Genomic DNA, 17,817 nt, shown 5'->3' on the forward strand with positions numbered 1-17,817 from the left:
TAACAGAGAAAAGCCCTCTGTTCATCTAGAACAGGGCTTCTCAAATACTATTTGAGAAGGTCCGGTCACGCAAATTTCCTAGGTGGCAAAGGTCCGGATTGAAATGGTCATTTATCGACTTAGCAAAACCCCTACCTCACAACAACCCATGCGACCAAAAACGGTTAAAAAAAACCCAATTGTTGGCAGAGAGAAAAATTAGCAGTTTTAAAGTTAATTTCCTGCAATTCTACACATTATGCCATGTCTTATGTGTGTTCATATGATACCAGGAGTCAAATTCCGACTGAATTCCTGATAGTTTTTTTTGGGACCCGACAGTCTGTACTGTGGTCATGTGCATCAAAGAAGGACATAGCTAATAATAATTATTATTATTATTATTAAGGACATAGCTAAATTGCAGTTGGTCCAGAACAAAGCAGCATGTATCACACTTCGATGTAAACGGAGGGAAAGTGTCAGTAACATGCATGTCAGTCTCTCCTGGCTCAAAGTTGAGGAGAGCTTGACTGCATCACTATTGGTCTTTGTGCGGGGTATTGATGTGTTGAAGGTACCAAACCGTCTGTTCAAGCAGTTGGCACACAGTTCGGACACTCATCGGTACAACACAAGACATGCAACCAGAGGTCTCTTCATAGTCCCCAAGTTTAGAACAGATGTTGGGAAAGTATTAAATAGAGCCATGACTACATGGAGCTCTCTGCCACCCCAGGTAACTCCAGCTAGCAGTATTAAATAGAGCCATGACTACATGGACCTCTCTGCCACCCCAGGTAACTCCAGCTAGCAGTATTAAATAGAGCCATGACTACATGGAGCTCTCTGCCACCCCAGGTAACTCAAGCTAGCAGTATTAAATAGAGCCATGACTACATGGAGCTCTCTGCCACCCCAGGTAACTCCAGCTAGCAGTATTAAATAGAGCCATGACTACATGGAGCTCTCTGCCACCCCAGGTAACTCCAGCTAGCAGTATTAAATAGAGCCATGACTACATGGAGCTCTCTGCCACCCCAGGTAACTCAAGCTAGCAGTATTAAATAGAACCATGACTACATGGAGCTCTCTGCCACCCCAGGTAACTCCAGCTAGCAGTATTAAATAGAGCCATGACTACATGGAGCTCTCTGCCACCCCAGGTAACTCCAGCTAGCAGTATTAAATAGAACCATGACTACATGGAGCTCTCTGCCACCCCAGGTAACTCCAGCTAGCAGTATTAAATAGAGCCATGACTACATGGAGCTCTCTGCCACCCCAGGTAACTCCAGCTAGCAGTATTAAATAGAGCCATGACTACATGGAGCTCTCTGCCACCCCAGGTAACTCCAGCTAGCAGTATTAAATAGAGCCATGACTACATGGACCTCTCTGCCACCCCAGGTAACTCCAGCTAGCAGTATTAAATAGAGCCATGACTACATGGAGCTCTCTGCCACCCCAGGTAACTCCAGCTAGCAGTATTAAATAGAGCCATGACTACATGGAGCTCTCTGCCACCCCAGGTAACTCCAGCTAGCAGTATTAAATAGAACCATGACTACATGGAGCTCTCTGCCACCCCAGGTAACTCAAGCTAGCAGTATTAAATAGAGCCATGACTACATGGAGCTCTCTGCCACCCCAGGTAACTCAAGCTAGCAGTATTAAATAGAACCATGACTACATGGAACTCTCTGCCACCCCAGGTAACTCCAGCTAGCAGTATTAAATAGAGCCATGACTACATGGAGCTCTCTGCCACCCCAGGTAACTCCAGCTAGCAGTATTAAATAGAGCCATGACTACATGGAGCTCTCTGCCACCCTAGGTAACTCAAGCTAGCAATATTAAATAGAGCCATGACTACATGGAGCTCTCTGCCACCCCAGGTAACTCCAGCTAGCAGTATTAAATAGAGCCATAACTACATGGAGCTCTCTGCCACCCCAGGTAACTCCAGCTAGCAGTATTAAATAGAGCCATGACTACATGGAGCTCTCTGCCACCCCAGGTAACTCAAGCTAGCAGTATTAAATAGAGCCATGACTACATGGAGCTCTCTGCCACCCCAGGTAACTCAAGCTAGCAGTATTAAATAGAGCCATGACTACATGGAGCTCTCTGCCACCCCAGGTAACTCAAGCTAGCAATATTAAATAGAGCCATGACTACATGGAGCTCTCTGCCACCCCAGGTAACTCAAGCTAGCAGTATTAAATAGAGCCATGACTACATGGAGCTCTCTGCCACCCCAGGTAACTCAAGCTAGCAGTATTAAATAGAGCCATGACTACATGGAGCTCTCTGCCACCCCAGGTAACTCAAGCTAGCAGTATTAAATAGAGCCATGACTACATGGAGCTCTCTGCCACCCCAGGTAACTCAAGCTAGCAATAAAACCAGTTAAAAAACCAGATAAAATAACACCTGACTGCACAAAGGGGACTGAAGAGACACAGCCATTTGATATATCTGGTATTGTAATATACACTGGACTATGTATTAGACCTATATAGTGTGTGTATGTACTGATATGTAGGCTATGTGTGATGTTTTAAATGTATGTATTTCAGTCCTTGACTAATAATGTTCTGTACGATGTATTATATAATGTTTCATCTGGACCCCAGGAAGAGTAGCTGATGCAGCGGCTAACGGACATAGATACCAACTAGACCCGGTTCTGTTTCCGGATCCGGTCCAATCTAGAATATCAGTCATCTCTTCACCATATCTTCCATCATGACCCTTCCACTACATCCATATACAGTATGTTCACGTCGACAGGCATACTAACAGTATCAAAATAACAATGTTTCAGATACCATTTCAAGCAAGTTATTAAATGTGGCATACGTTCCTGAAATTGATTTTGTATTATAAAACTGGATATATACTTTAACTTGCACATTTCAAAAAGGTATTTGACAGGTGTGATCGAAATCCATTGAACTCCTTCAGAATGTACAGTCCCATAAAAGGTACTATAGAGAAAGTTGATTCACAACCCTTGCGTTCCACCTACAAGCCTGACAGATATAAAACAACCTAACCTTCCCCCAGTACAACATATACAGTGCATTCGGAAAGTATTCAGACCCCTTGACTTTTTCCACATTTTGTTACGTTACAGCCTTATTCTAACATGGATTACATTGTTGTTTCCCCCTCATCAAATCTACACCCAATACCCCATAATGACAAAGCAAAAACAGGTTTTTAGAAAATGTTTCAAACGTATATATTAAAAAAAAAAAAGTAAATATTCAATTTACATAAGTATTCAGACCCTTTACTTAGTACTTTGTTGAAACACCTTTGGCAGCGATTACAGCCTCAAGTCTTCTTGGGTATGACGCTACAAGCTTGGCACACCTGTATTTGGGGAGTTTCTCCCATTCTTCTCTGCAGATCCTCTCAAGCTCTGCCAGGATGGATGGGGAGCGTCGCTGCACAGCTATTTTCAGGTCTGCTGCCACCACCATGCTTCACCGTAGGGATGGTGCCAGGTTTCCTTCAGACGTGACGCTTGGCATTCAGGCCAAAGAGTTCAATCTTGTTTTCATCAGATCAGAGAGTCTTGTTTCTCGTGTTCTGAGAGTCCTTTAGGTGCCGTCTGGCCGCTCTGCAGAGATGGTTGTCCTTCTGGAAGGTTCTCCCATCTCCACACAGGAACTCTGGAGGTCTGTCAGAGTGACCATCGGGTTCTTGGTCACCTCCCTGACCAAGGCCCTTCTCCCCCGATTGCTCAGTTTGGCCGGGCGGCCAGCTCTAGGAAGAGTCTTTGTGGTTCCAAACAGCTTCCATTTAAGAATGATGGAGGCCACTGTGTTCTTGGGGACCTTCAACGCTGCAGACATTTTTTGGTACCCTTCCCCAGATCTGTGCCTCGACAAAATCATGTCTCGGAGCTCTACGGACAATTCCTTTGACCTCATGGCTTGGTTTTTGCTCTGACATGCACTGTCAACTGTGGGACATTATATAGACAGGTGTGTGCCTTTCCAAATCATGTCCAATCAATTGAATTTACCACAGGTGGACTCCAATCAAGTTGTAGAAACATCTCAAGAATGATCAATGGAACAGGATGGGTTAGGGTTAGGGTTCATTTCGAGTGACATAGCAAAGGGTCTGAATATTTATGTAAATAAGGTATTTGCAAATATTTCTAAAAACCTGTTTTTGCTTTGTCATTCTGGGGTATTGTGTGTAGATTGAGGAACATTTTTTATTTCATCAATTTTAGAATAAGGCTGTAACGTAACAAAATGTGGAAAAAGTCAAGGGGTCTGAATACTTTCCCAATGCACTGTATGCTCCTGTAGTCTTCACAGGATGAGACTGTTATTGCGTCAAGGTTCAACAAGCATTCAGAATCAAGATTACACTCAGATATGCAACACTAGGCACACCATGCACCTCTCCTTGACATACCGCACAACTTTAAACATGGCAGGACAATTTCTAACAATAATCACTGTGCAAAAATATCAAAGCCTATGGTACGTGTATGTACTCTGTCCTCCCCATAAAAACATCATCACTACGGTCATGACTTGGCTAAAAATGGTCACCTTGCTGAGCAGGTTTATACAGCTCCTACACTGTAATACTGTTTACAGAACAAGACCAAGGCCCTTCCACATACAGAACAAGGCCCTTCCACATACAGAACAAGGCCCTTCCACATACAGAACAAGGCCCTTCCACATACAGAACAAGGCCCTTCCACATACAGAACAAGGCCCTTCCACATACAGAACAAGGCCCTTCCACATACAGAACAAGGCCCTTCCACATACAGAACAAGGCCCTTCCACATACAGAACAAGGCCCTTCCACATACAGAACAAGGCCCTTCCCCATACAGAACAAGGCCCTTCCACATACAGAACAAGGCCCTTCCACATACAGAACAAGGCCCTTCCACATACAGAACAAGGCCCTTCCCCTTCCACAGCCTGAACAACAACAACATGGAGTCCTTCCTTCTAAAAGGCCCAGAGACGCTGTGTGATCGGAACCACTCTCTGTCTGCAGACCTTCTTAAACATTTTTCTTTTTTCCGCAGTGACATTTAAGTCTGGTTCAATAATCATCTGTGCCTGCCAGGCAGCCACACCGTATGAAGTGATAGATTTAACATCCCCCCCCCCAATATAAGACAGGTATTGCTACATCAAAAAGTATCTCAACTGGTCCCTGAAACAGAATAAAACAAATATAATGTTCTTCACAACACAACCTGTTGGTCACTATCCGCAGTCCCAGCTGGTGCAAAACTGTTGAATTATCAACATGTACAGTCCTCTCTCAACCTCCTATCAGCAGCCACAGCGCCAGCCCTCTCCGCCCATGTCTTTGCTGTTGAGTTTGAAGCTTTCCGTGACGTTCTCGTTGAACATGGGTCCCCCGTGGCGCAGGATGAGCTCGGCGGCCATCTTGTTAAAGGCCTCGTCCACATTGGAGGCGTCTTTAGCCGACGTCTCGATGGCCGTCAGGAACTCCAGCTGGTGGGCCATGGTCTGGGCATCTTCTAACGACACCTCACGCTGATCCACCAGGTCAGACTTATTCCCTGAGGAAAGAGGAGGACAGAGGAGAGGAAGAGAGGTGAGAAGAGGAGGGGAGGGGAGGGGAGAGGAGGAGAGAGGGGAGGAGGGGAGGGGAGGGGGAGGAGGAGAGAGGGGAGGAGGAGAGAGGGGAGGAGGAGAGGAGGACAGGTAGAGGGGAGGGGAGAGGAAGACAGGTAGAGGGGAGGGGAGAGGGGAGGAGGAGTGAGGGGGGAAGAGGAGAGGTGGTGAGGGGAGATGAGAGGAGGAGAGAGGAGGGGAGGAGGAGAGGAGGACAGGTAGAGGGGAGGGGAGAGGGGAGGAGGGGAGAGGGGAGGAGGAGTGAGGGGGGAAGAGGAGAGGTGGTGAGGACACAATGGGGTATTTTGTATTTTTTATATTTTATTAGGATTCCCATTAGCTGTTGCAGAGTCAGTCAATCAGTCAGTCAGTCCATAGGGGCCAGTACGTCAGCACATAGGGGCCAGTACGTCAGTCAGCCAGTCAGTCCATAGGGGCCAGTGCGTCAGTCAGCCAGTCAGCACATAGGGGCCAGTGCGTCAGCACATAGGGGCCAGTGCGTCAGTCAGCCAGTCAGCACATAGGGGCCAGTACGTCAATCAGCCAGTCAGTCCATAGGGGCCAGTGCGTCAGTCAGCCAGTCAGTCCATAGGGGCCAGTGCGTCAGTCAGCCAGTCAGTCCATAGGGGCCAGTGCGTCAGTCAGCCAGTCAGCACATAGGGGCCAGTGCGTCAGTCAGCCAGTCAGTCCATAGGGGCCAGTACGTCAGTCAGCCAGTCAGTCCATAGGGGCCAGTGCGTCAGTCAGCCAGTCAGCACATAGGGGCCAGTGCGTCAGTCAGCCAGTCAGTCCATAGGGGCCAGTACGTCAGTCAGCCAGTCAGTCCATAGGGGCCAGTCAGTCAGCCAGTCAGCACATAGGGGCCAGTACGTCAGTCAGCCCATAGGGGCCAGTACGTCAGTCAGCCAGTCAGTCCATAGGGGCCAGTACGTCAGCCAGTCAGTCAGTCCATAGGGGCCAGTACGTCAGCACATAGGGGGCAGTACGTCAGTCAGCCAGTCAGTCCATAGGGGCCAGTACGTCAGTCAGCCAGTCAGTCCATAGGGGCCAGTACGTCAGCACATAGGGGCCAGTACGTCAGCACATAGGGGCCAGTACGTCAGTCAGCCAGTCAGTCCATAGGGGCCAGTGCGTCAGTCAGCCAGTCAGCACATAGGGGCCAGTGCGTCAGTCAGCAAGTCAGTCCATAGGGGCCAGTACGTCAGTCAGCCAGTCAGTCCATAGGGGCCAGTACGTCAGCACATAGGGGCCAGTACGTCAGTCAGCCAGTCAGTCCATAGGGGCCAGTACGTCAGTCAGCCAGTCAGTCCATAGGGGCCAGTACGTCAGCACATCGGGCCAGTGCGTCAGTCAGCCAGTCAGTCCATAGGGGCCAGTGCGTCAGTCAGCCAGTCAGTCCATAGGGCCAGTCAGTCAGCCAGTCAGCACATAGGGGCCAGTATGTCAGTCAGCCCATAGGGGCCAGTACGTCAGTCAGCCAGTCAGTCCATAGGGGCCAGTACGTCAGCCAGTCAGTCAGTCCATAGGGGCCAGTCAGTCAGCCAGTCAGTCAGTCCATAGGGGCCAGTCAGTCAGTCAGTCAGTCCATAGGGGCCAGTACGTCAGTCAGTCAGTCAGTCCATAGGGGCCAGTACGTCAGTCAGTCCATAGGGGCCAGTACGTCAGCCAGTCAGTCAGTCCATAGGGGCCAGTACGTCAGTCAGCCAGTCAGTCCATAGGGGCCAGTCAGTCAGCCAGTCAGCACATAGGGGCCAGTGCGTCAGCACATAGGGGCCAGTACATCAGTCAGCCAGTCAGCACATAGGGGCCAGTGCGTCAGTCAGCCAGTCAGTCCATAGGGGCCAGTACGCCAGTCAGCCAGTCAGTCCATAGGGGCCAGTACGTCAGCACATAGGGGCCAGTACGTCAGTCAGCCAGTCAGTCCATAGGGGCCAGTACGTCAGTCAGCCAGTCAGTCCATAGGGGCCAGTACGTCAGCACATCGGGGCCAGTGCGTCAGTCAGCCAGTCAGTCCATAGGGGCCAGTGCGTCAGTCAGCCAGTCAGTCCATAGGGGCCAGTCAGTCAGCCAGTCAGCACATAGGGGCCAGTATGTCAGTCAGCCCATAGGGGCCAGTACGTCAGTCAGCCAGTCAGTCCATAGGGGCCAGTACGTCAGCCAGTCAGTCAGTCCATAGGGGCCAGTCAGTCAGCCAGTCAGTCAGTCCATAGGGGCCAGTCAGTCAGTCAGTCAGTCAGTCCATAGGGGCCAGTATGTCAGTCAGTCAGTCAGTCCGTCCATAGGGGCCAGTACGTCAGTCAGTCCATAGGGGCCAGTACGTCAGCCAGTCAGTCAGTCCATAGGGGCCAGTACGTCAGTCAGCCAGTCAGTCCATAGGGGCCAGTCAGTCAGCCAGTCAGCACATAGGGGCCAGTACGTCAGCACATAGGGGCCAGTACATCAGTCAGCCAGTCAGCACATAGGGGCCAGTCAGTCAGTCCATAGGGGCCAGTACGTCAGTCAGCCAGTCAGTCCATAGGGGCCAGTACGTCAGTCAGCCAGTCAGCACATAGGGGCCAGTCAGTCAGTCCATAGGGGCCAGTACGTCAGCCAGTCAGTCAGTCCATAGGGGCCAGTCAGTCAGCCAGTCAGTCAGTCAGTCAGTCCATAGGGGCTAGTCAGTCAGCCAGTCAGTCAGTCCATAGGGGCCAGTCAGTCAGTCCATAGGGGCCAGTCAGTCAGCCAGTCAGTCAGTCCATAGGGGCCAGTCAGTCAGTCCATAGGGGCCAGTCAGTCCATAGGGGCCAGTACGTCAGTCAGCCAGTCAGTCCATAGGGGCCAGTACGTCAGTCAGCCAGTCAGTCCATAGGGGCCAGTCAGTCAGCCAGTCAGTCAGTCCATAGGGGCCAGTCAGTCAGTCCATAGGGGCCAGTCAGTCAGCCAGTCAGTCAGTCCATAGGGGCCAGTCAGTCAGCCAGTCAGTCAGTCCATAGGGGCCAGTCAGTCAGCCAGTCAGTCAGTCCATAGGGGCCAGTCAGTCAGCCAGTCAGTCAGTCCATAGGGGCCAGTCAGTCAGCCAGTCAGTCAGTCCATAGGGGCCAGTCAGTCAGCCAGTCAGTCAGTCCATAGGGGCCAGTCAGTCAGTCCATAGGGGCCAGTCAGTCCATAGGGGCCAGTCAGTAACATTTCAACTACCTATATACTAACCCTAACCCTAGCTCTAACCCTAAACTTAACCCTTACCCTAACCCTTATTCTAAACATAACCAACCGATGAGCAGGTTGTGACCCTAGTAACTAACTAATAACTAACCGATGAGCAGGTTGTGACCCTAATAACTAACCGATGAGCAGGGGTACAATGTTTGACCCTCCGTATTTCTTAACGTCCTCCATCCACTTGGGCACGGCCATGAAGGTTCCTCTCTTAGTGATGTCATAGGCAATGACGGCTCCGTTGGTGCTGCGGTAATAACTCTGGGTGATCGTCCTGAAACGTTCCTGGCCCGCCGTGTCCCAGATCTGCAGCTGGACAACCACACACACAACACAGAGTTAACCCTAACCCAGGGTTATCTCACAGAGTTAACCCTAACCCAGGGTTATCTCACAGAGTTAACCCTAACCCAGGGTTATCTCACAGAGTTAACCCTAACCCAGGGTTATCTCACAGAGTTAACCCTAACCCAGGGTTATCTCACAGAGTTAACCCTAACCCAGGGTTATCTCACAGAGTTAACCCCTAACCCAGGGTTATCTCACAGAGTTAACCTAACCCAGGGTTATCTCACAGAGTTAACCCCTAACCCAGGGTTATCTCACAGAGTTAACCCTAACCCAGGGTTATCTCACAGAGTTAACCCTAACCCAGGGTTATCTCACAGAGTTAACCCTAACCCAGGGTTATCTCACAGAGTTAACCCTAACCCAGGGTTATCTCACAGAGTTAACCCCTAACCCAGGGTTATCTCACAGAGTTAACCCTAACCCAGGGTTATCTCACAGAGTTAACCCTAACCCAGGGTTATCTCACAGAGTTAACCTAACCCAGGGTTATCTCACAGAGTTAACCCTAACCCAGGGTTATCTCACAGAGTTAACCCCTAACCCAGGGTTATCTCACAGAGTTAACCCTAACCCAGGGTTATCTCACAGAGTTAACCCAAACCCAGGGTTATCTCACAGAGTTAACCCAAACCCAGGGTTATCTCACAGAGTTAACCCAAACCCAGGGTTATCTCACAGAGTTAACCCAAACCCAGGGTTATCTCACAGAGTTAACCCTAACCCAGGGTTATCGCACAGCGTTAACCCTAACCCAAACCCAGGGTTATCTCACAGAGTTAACCCTAACCCAAACCCAGGGTTATTTCACAGAGTTATCCCTAACCCAAACCCAGGGTTATCCCTAACCCAAACCCAGGGTTATCTCACAGAGTTAACCCTAACCCAAACCCAGGGTTATTTCACAGAGTTATCCCTAACCCAAACCCAGGGTTATCCCTAACCCAAACCCAGTATTATCTCACAGAGTTAACCCTAACCCAGGGTTATCTCACAGAGTTAACCCTAACCCAGGATTATCTCACAGAGTTAACCCTAACCCAAACCCAGGGTTATCTCACAGAGTTAACCCTAACCCAAACCCAGGGTTATTTCACAGAGTTATCCCTAACCCAAACCCAGGGTTATCTCACAGAGTTATCCCTAACCCAAACCCAGAGTTAACCCTAACCCAAACCCAGGGTTATTTCACAGAGTTATCCCTAACCCAAACCCAGGGTTATTTCACAGAGTTATCCCTAACCCAAACCCAGAGTTAACCCTAACCCAAACCCAGGGTTATTTCACAGAGTTATCCCTAACCCAAACCCAGGGTTATCGCAGAGTTATCCCACAGTTAACTGACAGTTACCTGTTGTGACATGTTGTGATGTCATTAAAGACGGTGGAACAACATAACTGTATCTCTGGGGGGGTACACTTTCCAGTTATTATTTTTATTATTTTTTACCTTTATTTAACTAGGCAAGTCAGTTTAGAACAAATTATTATTTACAATGACGGCCTACACCGGCCAAACCCGGACGACGCTGGGCCAATTGTGCGCCGCCCTATGGGTCTCCCAATCACGGCCGGTTGTGATACAGCCTGGAATCGAACCAGGGGGTCTGTAGTGACGCCTCAAGCACTGAGATGCAGTGCCTTAGACCGCTGCGCAACTCGGGAGCCCATCTAATTGTTGTATAAAACGAATGATTAAGTATAACAATAATTTTGTGAAACAACAATGTGATTTTAGCATTCTAGATGAGATGATTGTTTTTCCATATAGATTTATTCTCAGTCAGTGGCCACGCCAAGATGAGCACAAACATGATGGAATGCCCCTTTTACCCAGAGGGCATAAAAAGCCTCGAAATTCACCTCAGACCAGCAGATATGAAGCGTGAGCTAAACGTTACAAAATTGTTGAATTTCTACAAGACCAGAAAGACCAGAAAGACCAGAAAATGTGAGACGTTAGTCCACACGTTTAAAATGGAGAAACTCTGAAACTCTCAACCTCTACACGAGGTGAAGAAGGAAACTATGTACTAGACCTTATCATCTCAGTCTGCAGCTGGCATGTATAGTCGTCTAGAGAACTTTCACTAAAGACACGAGTTGGGAAGGACAATCCCTCTCCGACAACCGCTGGTACATCTGAGGTATCCATTCTAACCACTACTACGACCAGAAACTCTACCAAGGACATTGGGATCTCTGGTGGGCAAACCAGAGTCCTACATCATCAACCCAACTACCGAGGACAGCAACACGTAAATACATGTTGCATTTCTAATCCGAATGAGCGTTATTAGGGTGCATAAGTATTATGATTACTGTAGCGTAGTTTCCAAAGTAACCACGATAGTTTGAATCTCTGTCTCTCCCTTCCACTCTGACCCTCCTTCTACCCAAGCATTCATGCTATTGTTAGCCCAGTCCACTAGGGACCTGTTGTCATTGTATTATGTTAGTAATCAATAACCTGTGTGTGTTTGTATTGTGTTATTATTTAGTTTGTTTATTTAATATTAAGATCAGCTTAATATTGCAGATAGATTGTAACTTCCATCAATGTAATTGTCTGCATCACTTCCAATCCCCCATGTTTGTTTGTTATATATATATATATATATATATATATATATATATATACACATACACACACACACACACACATCATAAAAAAAAAAAAAAATCCCCTATTACTTTCCAACCCCACCACCCCTTCCCTAATTGGAGTAAACTAGTGAACAACAACGCCTAGGCCTCTACTTCCAGCTTATACATACTATATACATTTTATGGACACAGTCAATTTTACAATAATTATAATTTTGTTTGTTTTTTTCTCCTGAACTACTTCTACTCTCAACCTCTCCGATAATTTTCATGATGTCCATCCGGTTTGCTTCTATATGCCATATCTTTCTAACTGTGCTCCTTCATAAAAGCTAGTTAGTTAGTAAATAAATAAATAAGCCAATTTGTGTATTGCTGATTCATCAATAAGGTTAGGGTTCTTATGGTTCAAGGATTATGTGACGTTCAGAATGAGACTGATAAGAGGGAATTATTTAATAAGTGACTTATCGATATATATAACATATGTCTTCTAAGAGTTTAATTCAGGAGATGGTAACTCGTTAAACAACTTATTCCGTGGTGTCCTAAAATCATAATGAGTTAATTGTTACATGATTAATTTAACAGTGACAATTAAACAAAGTTGGGTGATTGGATAAATAACCGTCATACATTAAAGGAAGTTGGGTGATTGGATAAATAACCGTCATACATTAAAGGAAGTTGGGTGATTGGATAAATAACCGTCAGACATTAAAGGAAGTTGGGTGATTGGATAAATAACCGTCATACATTAAAGGAAGTTGGGTGATTGGATAAATAACCGTCATACATTAAAGGAAGTTGGGTGATTGGATAAATAACCGTCATACATTAAAGTCACATCACGACACATTGTTAAACATCATAGGACTGATAACCTCCCATATGTTCACCTGTGTTCAGGATACACACTGCTCAAAAAAATTAAGGGAACACTTAAACAACACAATGTAACTCCAAGTCAATCACACTGTCCACTTAGGAAGCAACACTGATTGACAATACATTTCACATGCTGTTGTGCAAATGGAATAGACAACAGGTGGAAATTATAGGCAGTTAGCAAGACACCCCCAATAAAGAAGTGGTTCTGCAGGTGGTGACCACAGACCACTTCTCAGTTCCTATGCTTCCTGGCTGATGTTTTGGTCACTTTTGAATGCTGGCGGTGCTTTCACTCTAGTGGTAGCATGAGACAGAGTCTAGAACCCACACAAGTGGCTCAGGTAGTGCAGCTCATCCAGGATGGCACATCAATGCGCGCTGTGGCAAGGTTTGCTGTGTCTGTCAGCGTAGTGTCCAGAGCATGGAGGCGCTACCAGGAGACAGGCCAGTACTTCAGGAGACGTGGAGGAGGGCAACAACCCAGCAGCAGGACCGCTACATCCGCCTTTGTGCAAGGAGGAGCAGGAGGAGCACTGCCAGAGCCCTGCAAAATGACCTCCAGCAGGCCACAAATGTGCATGTGTCTGCTCAAACGGTCAGAAACAGACTCCATGAGGGTGGTATGAGGGCCCGACGTCCACAGGTGGGGATTGTGCTTACAGCCCAACACCGTGCAGGACGTTTGGCATTTGCCAGAGAACACCAAGATTGGCAAATTCGCCACTGGCGCCCTGTGCTCTTCACAGATGAAAGCAGGTTCACACTGAGCACGTGACAGAGTCTGGAGACGCCGTGGAGAACGTTCTGCTGCCTGCAACATCCTCCAGCATGACCGGTTTGGCGGTGGGTCAGTCATGGTGTGGGGTGGCATTTCTTTGGGGGGCCGCACAGCCCTCCATGTGCTCGCCAGAGGTAGCCTGACTGCCATTAGGTACCGAGATGAGATCCTCAGACCCCTTGTGAGACCATATGCTGGTGCGGTTGGCCCTGGGTTCCTCCTAATGCAAGACAATGCTAGACCTCATGTGGCTGGAGTGTGTCAGCAGTTCCTGCAAGAGGAAGGCATTGATGCTATGGACTGGCGCCGCCCGTTCCCCAGACCTGAATCCAATTGAGCACATCTGGGACATCATGTCTCGCTCCATCCACCAACGCCACGTTGCACCACAGACTGTCCAGGAGTTGGCAGATGCTTTAGCCCAGGTCTGGGAGGAGATCCCTCAGGAGACCATCCGCCACCTCATCAGGAGCATGTCCAGGCATTGTAGGGAGGTCATACAGGCACGTGGAGGCCACACACACTACTGAGCCTCATTTTGACTTGTTTTAAGGACATTACATCAAAGTTGGATCAGCCTGTAGTGTGGTTTTCCACTTTAATTTTGAGGGTGACTCCAAATCCAGACCTCCATGGGTTGATAAATTTGATTTCCATTGATAATTTTTGTGTGATTTTGTTGTCAGCACGTAAAGAAAAAAGTATTTAATAAGATTATTTCATTCATTCAGATCTAGGATGTGTTATTTTAGTGTTTCCTTAATTTTTTTGAGCAGTATATATATATATATATATATATATATATATATATATCCTACTATATGACATGTTTGTCCTGATTTTCATTCAATACAGTGATATTATCAGACAAGGGAGAGGTTTGCTCGCTCTCTGCCTTCTGGTAGGTAGACTACTAGGCATGGTAAATGTTGTTAGATTGACAAGGTGGAATATCACGTCAGTAGACACGCTGACTGACACACTGAAAGATTGACATGTTACAGCAGCCTTACGTTTATGCTGTGCTTGTTTACATACATGACAGGAGCAGAGAACAACAACAACCCTGTCATGACATTTCCAATATCCTCCAGTACAGTAGCCTATTGCCAGGGGAAGCCAAGCCAGGAGGGAACAAATACATACAGTGGGGAAAAAATGTATTTAGTCAGCCACCAATCGTGTACCTATGATGAAAATTACAGGCCTCTCTCATCTTTTTAGTGGGAGAACTTGGACGGAGAGTTAGGTTAATGCAAGTCTCAAAGAAACCAGGAGCTGCCTCCACTATTCCAGCTCCATTTCAACATCATCAAATCACCTCTGCTTAGTCTAATACAGGGACAACCAAAAGATACCTAAAACAATTTAGTCCAATCAAAGTAAGCTAAATATGATGTGGCTGTCCATGTTTCTGATTTCTGTGTGTGAGTGTGCGTCTGTGTGCTTGCAAGTAGAAAGAAACATGTTGACTCACCCTACTGGTAGAGAAACGCCATCATGTTGATGAAACGGTCTGTCACTCTGTCATACAGTACACACTTTTATTTTTTTGTTGTCCTAGGCTACCTGGCTAAAATGCTTGCTCGCTAGCCTAACTTCCTTTCATGGGCAACGTCAGCTAGTTAACATTAGCCTTCTACATCTAGCTACATATTGAACTTCCATCCTCTCAGGCCAGGGGCACAATGTATGAATTAATGGTTGGATCAGAATCGCCTTTATAATCACTGGCCAGGAAGGAGAATTAAGTAAAACCACCAGTCCAAATCCCTGTCTCCATCCATGGCTAATTTAGGAAAGGGCCAATTTTAGCTAGCTAGCCACCAGAGGACAACAGCACAACAAGATGCAACAATTCAAGTTGTTTCTGTCAATAACCTATGATCTCGATGCGATTTGATAGAAGCGACGGTAAATCCAAACTGTCTTCCCTTTGACCTTTTTTTTGGTGCACCAGGACCATTCACAGTTGAGCTCAACGCTGATTGGCTATTATTTTATAATTTTTTTATCAAGTGTAAGCCGTCATTGTAAATAAGAATTTGTTCTTAACTGACTTGCCTAGTTAAATAAAGGTAAAATAAAAATAAAAAATAAATATGGTTCCTTTCAAAACGCCCACTTCTCCTTATATGGTTCCTTTCGACACGCCCTCTCCTTTCGACACGCCCTCTCCTTTCGAAACACCCACTTTTCCTGAGAGATGCACTGCACTGAGAGATGACATACACTACATGACCAAAAGTATGTGGACACCTACTTGTAGAACATCTAATTCCAAAATCATGGGCATTAATATGGAGTTGGTCCCCCCCTTTGCTGCTATAACAGCCTCCACTCTTCTGGGACGGCTTTCCACTAGATGTTGGAACATTGCTGCGGGGACTTGCTTCCATTCAGCCACAAGAGCATTAGTGAGGTCGGGCACTGATGTTGGGCGATTAGGCCTGGCTCGCAGTCGGCGTTCCAATTCATCCCAAAGGTGTTCGATGGGGTTGAGGTCAGGGCTCTGTGCAGGCCAGTCAAGTTCTTCCACACCGATCATGACAAACCATTTCTGTATGGACCTCGCTTTGTGCATGTGGGCATTGTCATGCTGAAGCAGGAAAGGGCCTTCCCCAAACTGTTGCCACAAAGTTGGAAGCACAGAATTGTCTAGAATGTCATTGTATGCTGTAGCGTTAAGATTTATCTCCATTGGAACTAAGGGGCCTAACACGTTGAAAGTCACTGAGCTATTCAGTAAGGCCACTTTACTGCCAATGTTTGTCTATGGAGATTGCATGGCTGTGTGCTCGATTTTATACACCGATCAGCAACGGGTGTGGCTGAAATAGCCAAATCAACTAATTTGAAGGGGTGTCCACATACTGTTGTATATATAGTGAGTAGGTGGCAGTATAGAGCCCCTGAGGGATGACGTCGCAGCTGGACCCTATTGCAAATGCTCGCTGGCTTCCCTTAGATTCAATGCTACGGGCGGCAATAATGTCACACAGCATCAGATAGATGGCCTACACACACAGAGACACAGGGGCACTGTTTCGCTCGGTCGGTTGCTTTCTCCGGTGAGATAGACTACATTCAGCCTCTTGCGAATTGAATGGAAATTATGGGGGGTCCATTTTTTGGGGAAGCCTGGCTTCCCTCGGCATCCATGAATACACGCCACTGTCTATTGTTGACTTTGGGAAACAGTCACCTAGGCTAGGCTATGCTATGGCAATTCACCAATTCACATCAGGCTACTTTATCTATAGTCTCCTAAATGGCATATTATTATTATTATTATTATTATTATTATTATTATTATTATTATTATTATTATTATTATCTATAGCTACTAACCTTCACTCTCTTCCCTTGAATATCCATTGTCTTCATGGTAAAGTCCACTCCGATGGTATTTCCTTGTCTTTCCATGAAATTGCCAGTCTTGAACCGTTGAACCACACAAGTTTTGCCAACACCTACATCTCCCACTAAAACTATTTTAAAAACAAAGTCATAGCTGTCATCCGTCTCCAGTAACGTTAATGACATTGTCGCTGCGACTGGTAGCTGTTTCTTTGATAACTGCAAAGTTACCGTCGACGTTGCATGAGTGTTCTATAACAAGGCTAGAATATTATCTGTTTAGAAAGCAAAACTGACGTGGAGAAAAGTCGGCGCCAACGCGGAAGGCAAAAGTACAGTTTTAGGTATCCTTCAACCGCGCCTGAATGTTTCAATGGAACAGATCAGAGTCCAAACACCGTGAAGGACCGTCGCTAGAACTACAAACCCGGTCCTAATAACAGCTTTATTCGCTACGCATTCAAACAATTTACAATTGTAAAATACAATCTATGCAAATGGCACAAGATTTGTGTCAAATAATATTATAATGCAATCTAGAATAATGCCAATCTAGATGTTTTAAAATAATTAAAAAGCATTTAAGCATTTAAAATATATTTGTAAGTCGCTCTGGATAAGAGCGTCTGCTAAATGACGTAAATGAAATAAATGAAATGAAATAAGTAATTGGACATGTTTGGAGTTTTATTCAACAATAATTCTAACTATGAAAACCCTAATCCAACACAATCATTATTGTGTCACGCATTTTGTGCTATTGGACATGTGATGTTGTTATGTTAACATTAGGCCTATAGATGACAATTTGATTTAGAGAACTTTTAAGTTATAACATTGTGAGACTTCTCCCACCTCTCTGACTGTGCCGTGACAGCTGGGGTGTATTCATTCCGCCGATTTTGTTTCAAAACGTTTCTTAAACGTAAGCAAAGCAGAACGAAATGGGGAGGGATTTACCTGAATTTGTCCAATAGAAGCTCTCGTTTTTTTTGGGGGGAGAGACAAACACTC

General features: G+C 46.5%; 1 protein-coding gene across 1 annotated transcript; it reads right to left on the reverse strand.

Annotated features, from left to right (window-relative positions):
- Window positions 1-4,259: 4,259 nt before the first annotated feature.
- Window positions 4,260-17,111, reverse strand: rab43 (RAB43, member RAS oncogene family). The gene is made up of 3 exons (XM_041892865.2): window positions 16,795-17,111; window positions 8,948-9,131; window positions 4,260-5,569 (listed from the first exon to the last, which is right to left on the reverse strand). The coding sequence occupies exons 1-3, from the start codon at window positions 16,987-16,989 to the stop codon at window positions 5,316-5,318; spliced, it is 633 nt and encodes a 210-aa protein (XP_041748799.1). The 5' UTR covers window positions 16,990-17,111; the 3' UTR covers window positions 4,260-5,315.
- Between the last annotated feature and the right edge of the window lie 706 nt (window positions 17,112-17,817).

Source organism: Coregonus clupeaformis, unplaced genomic scaffold (assembly GCF_020615455.1).
Source record: "Coregonus clupeaformis isolate EN_2021a unplaced genomic scaffold, ASM2061545v1 scaf0264, whole genome shotgun sequence".
Classification (NCBI taxonomy): domain Eukaryota; kingdom Metazoa; phylum Chordata; class Actinopteri; order Salmoniformes; family Salmonidae; genus Coregonus; species Coregonus clupeaformis.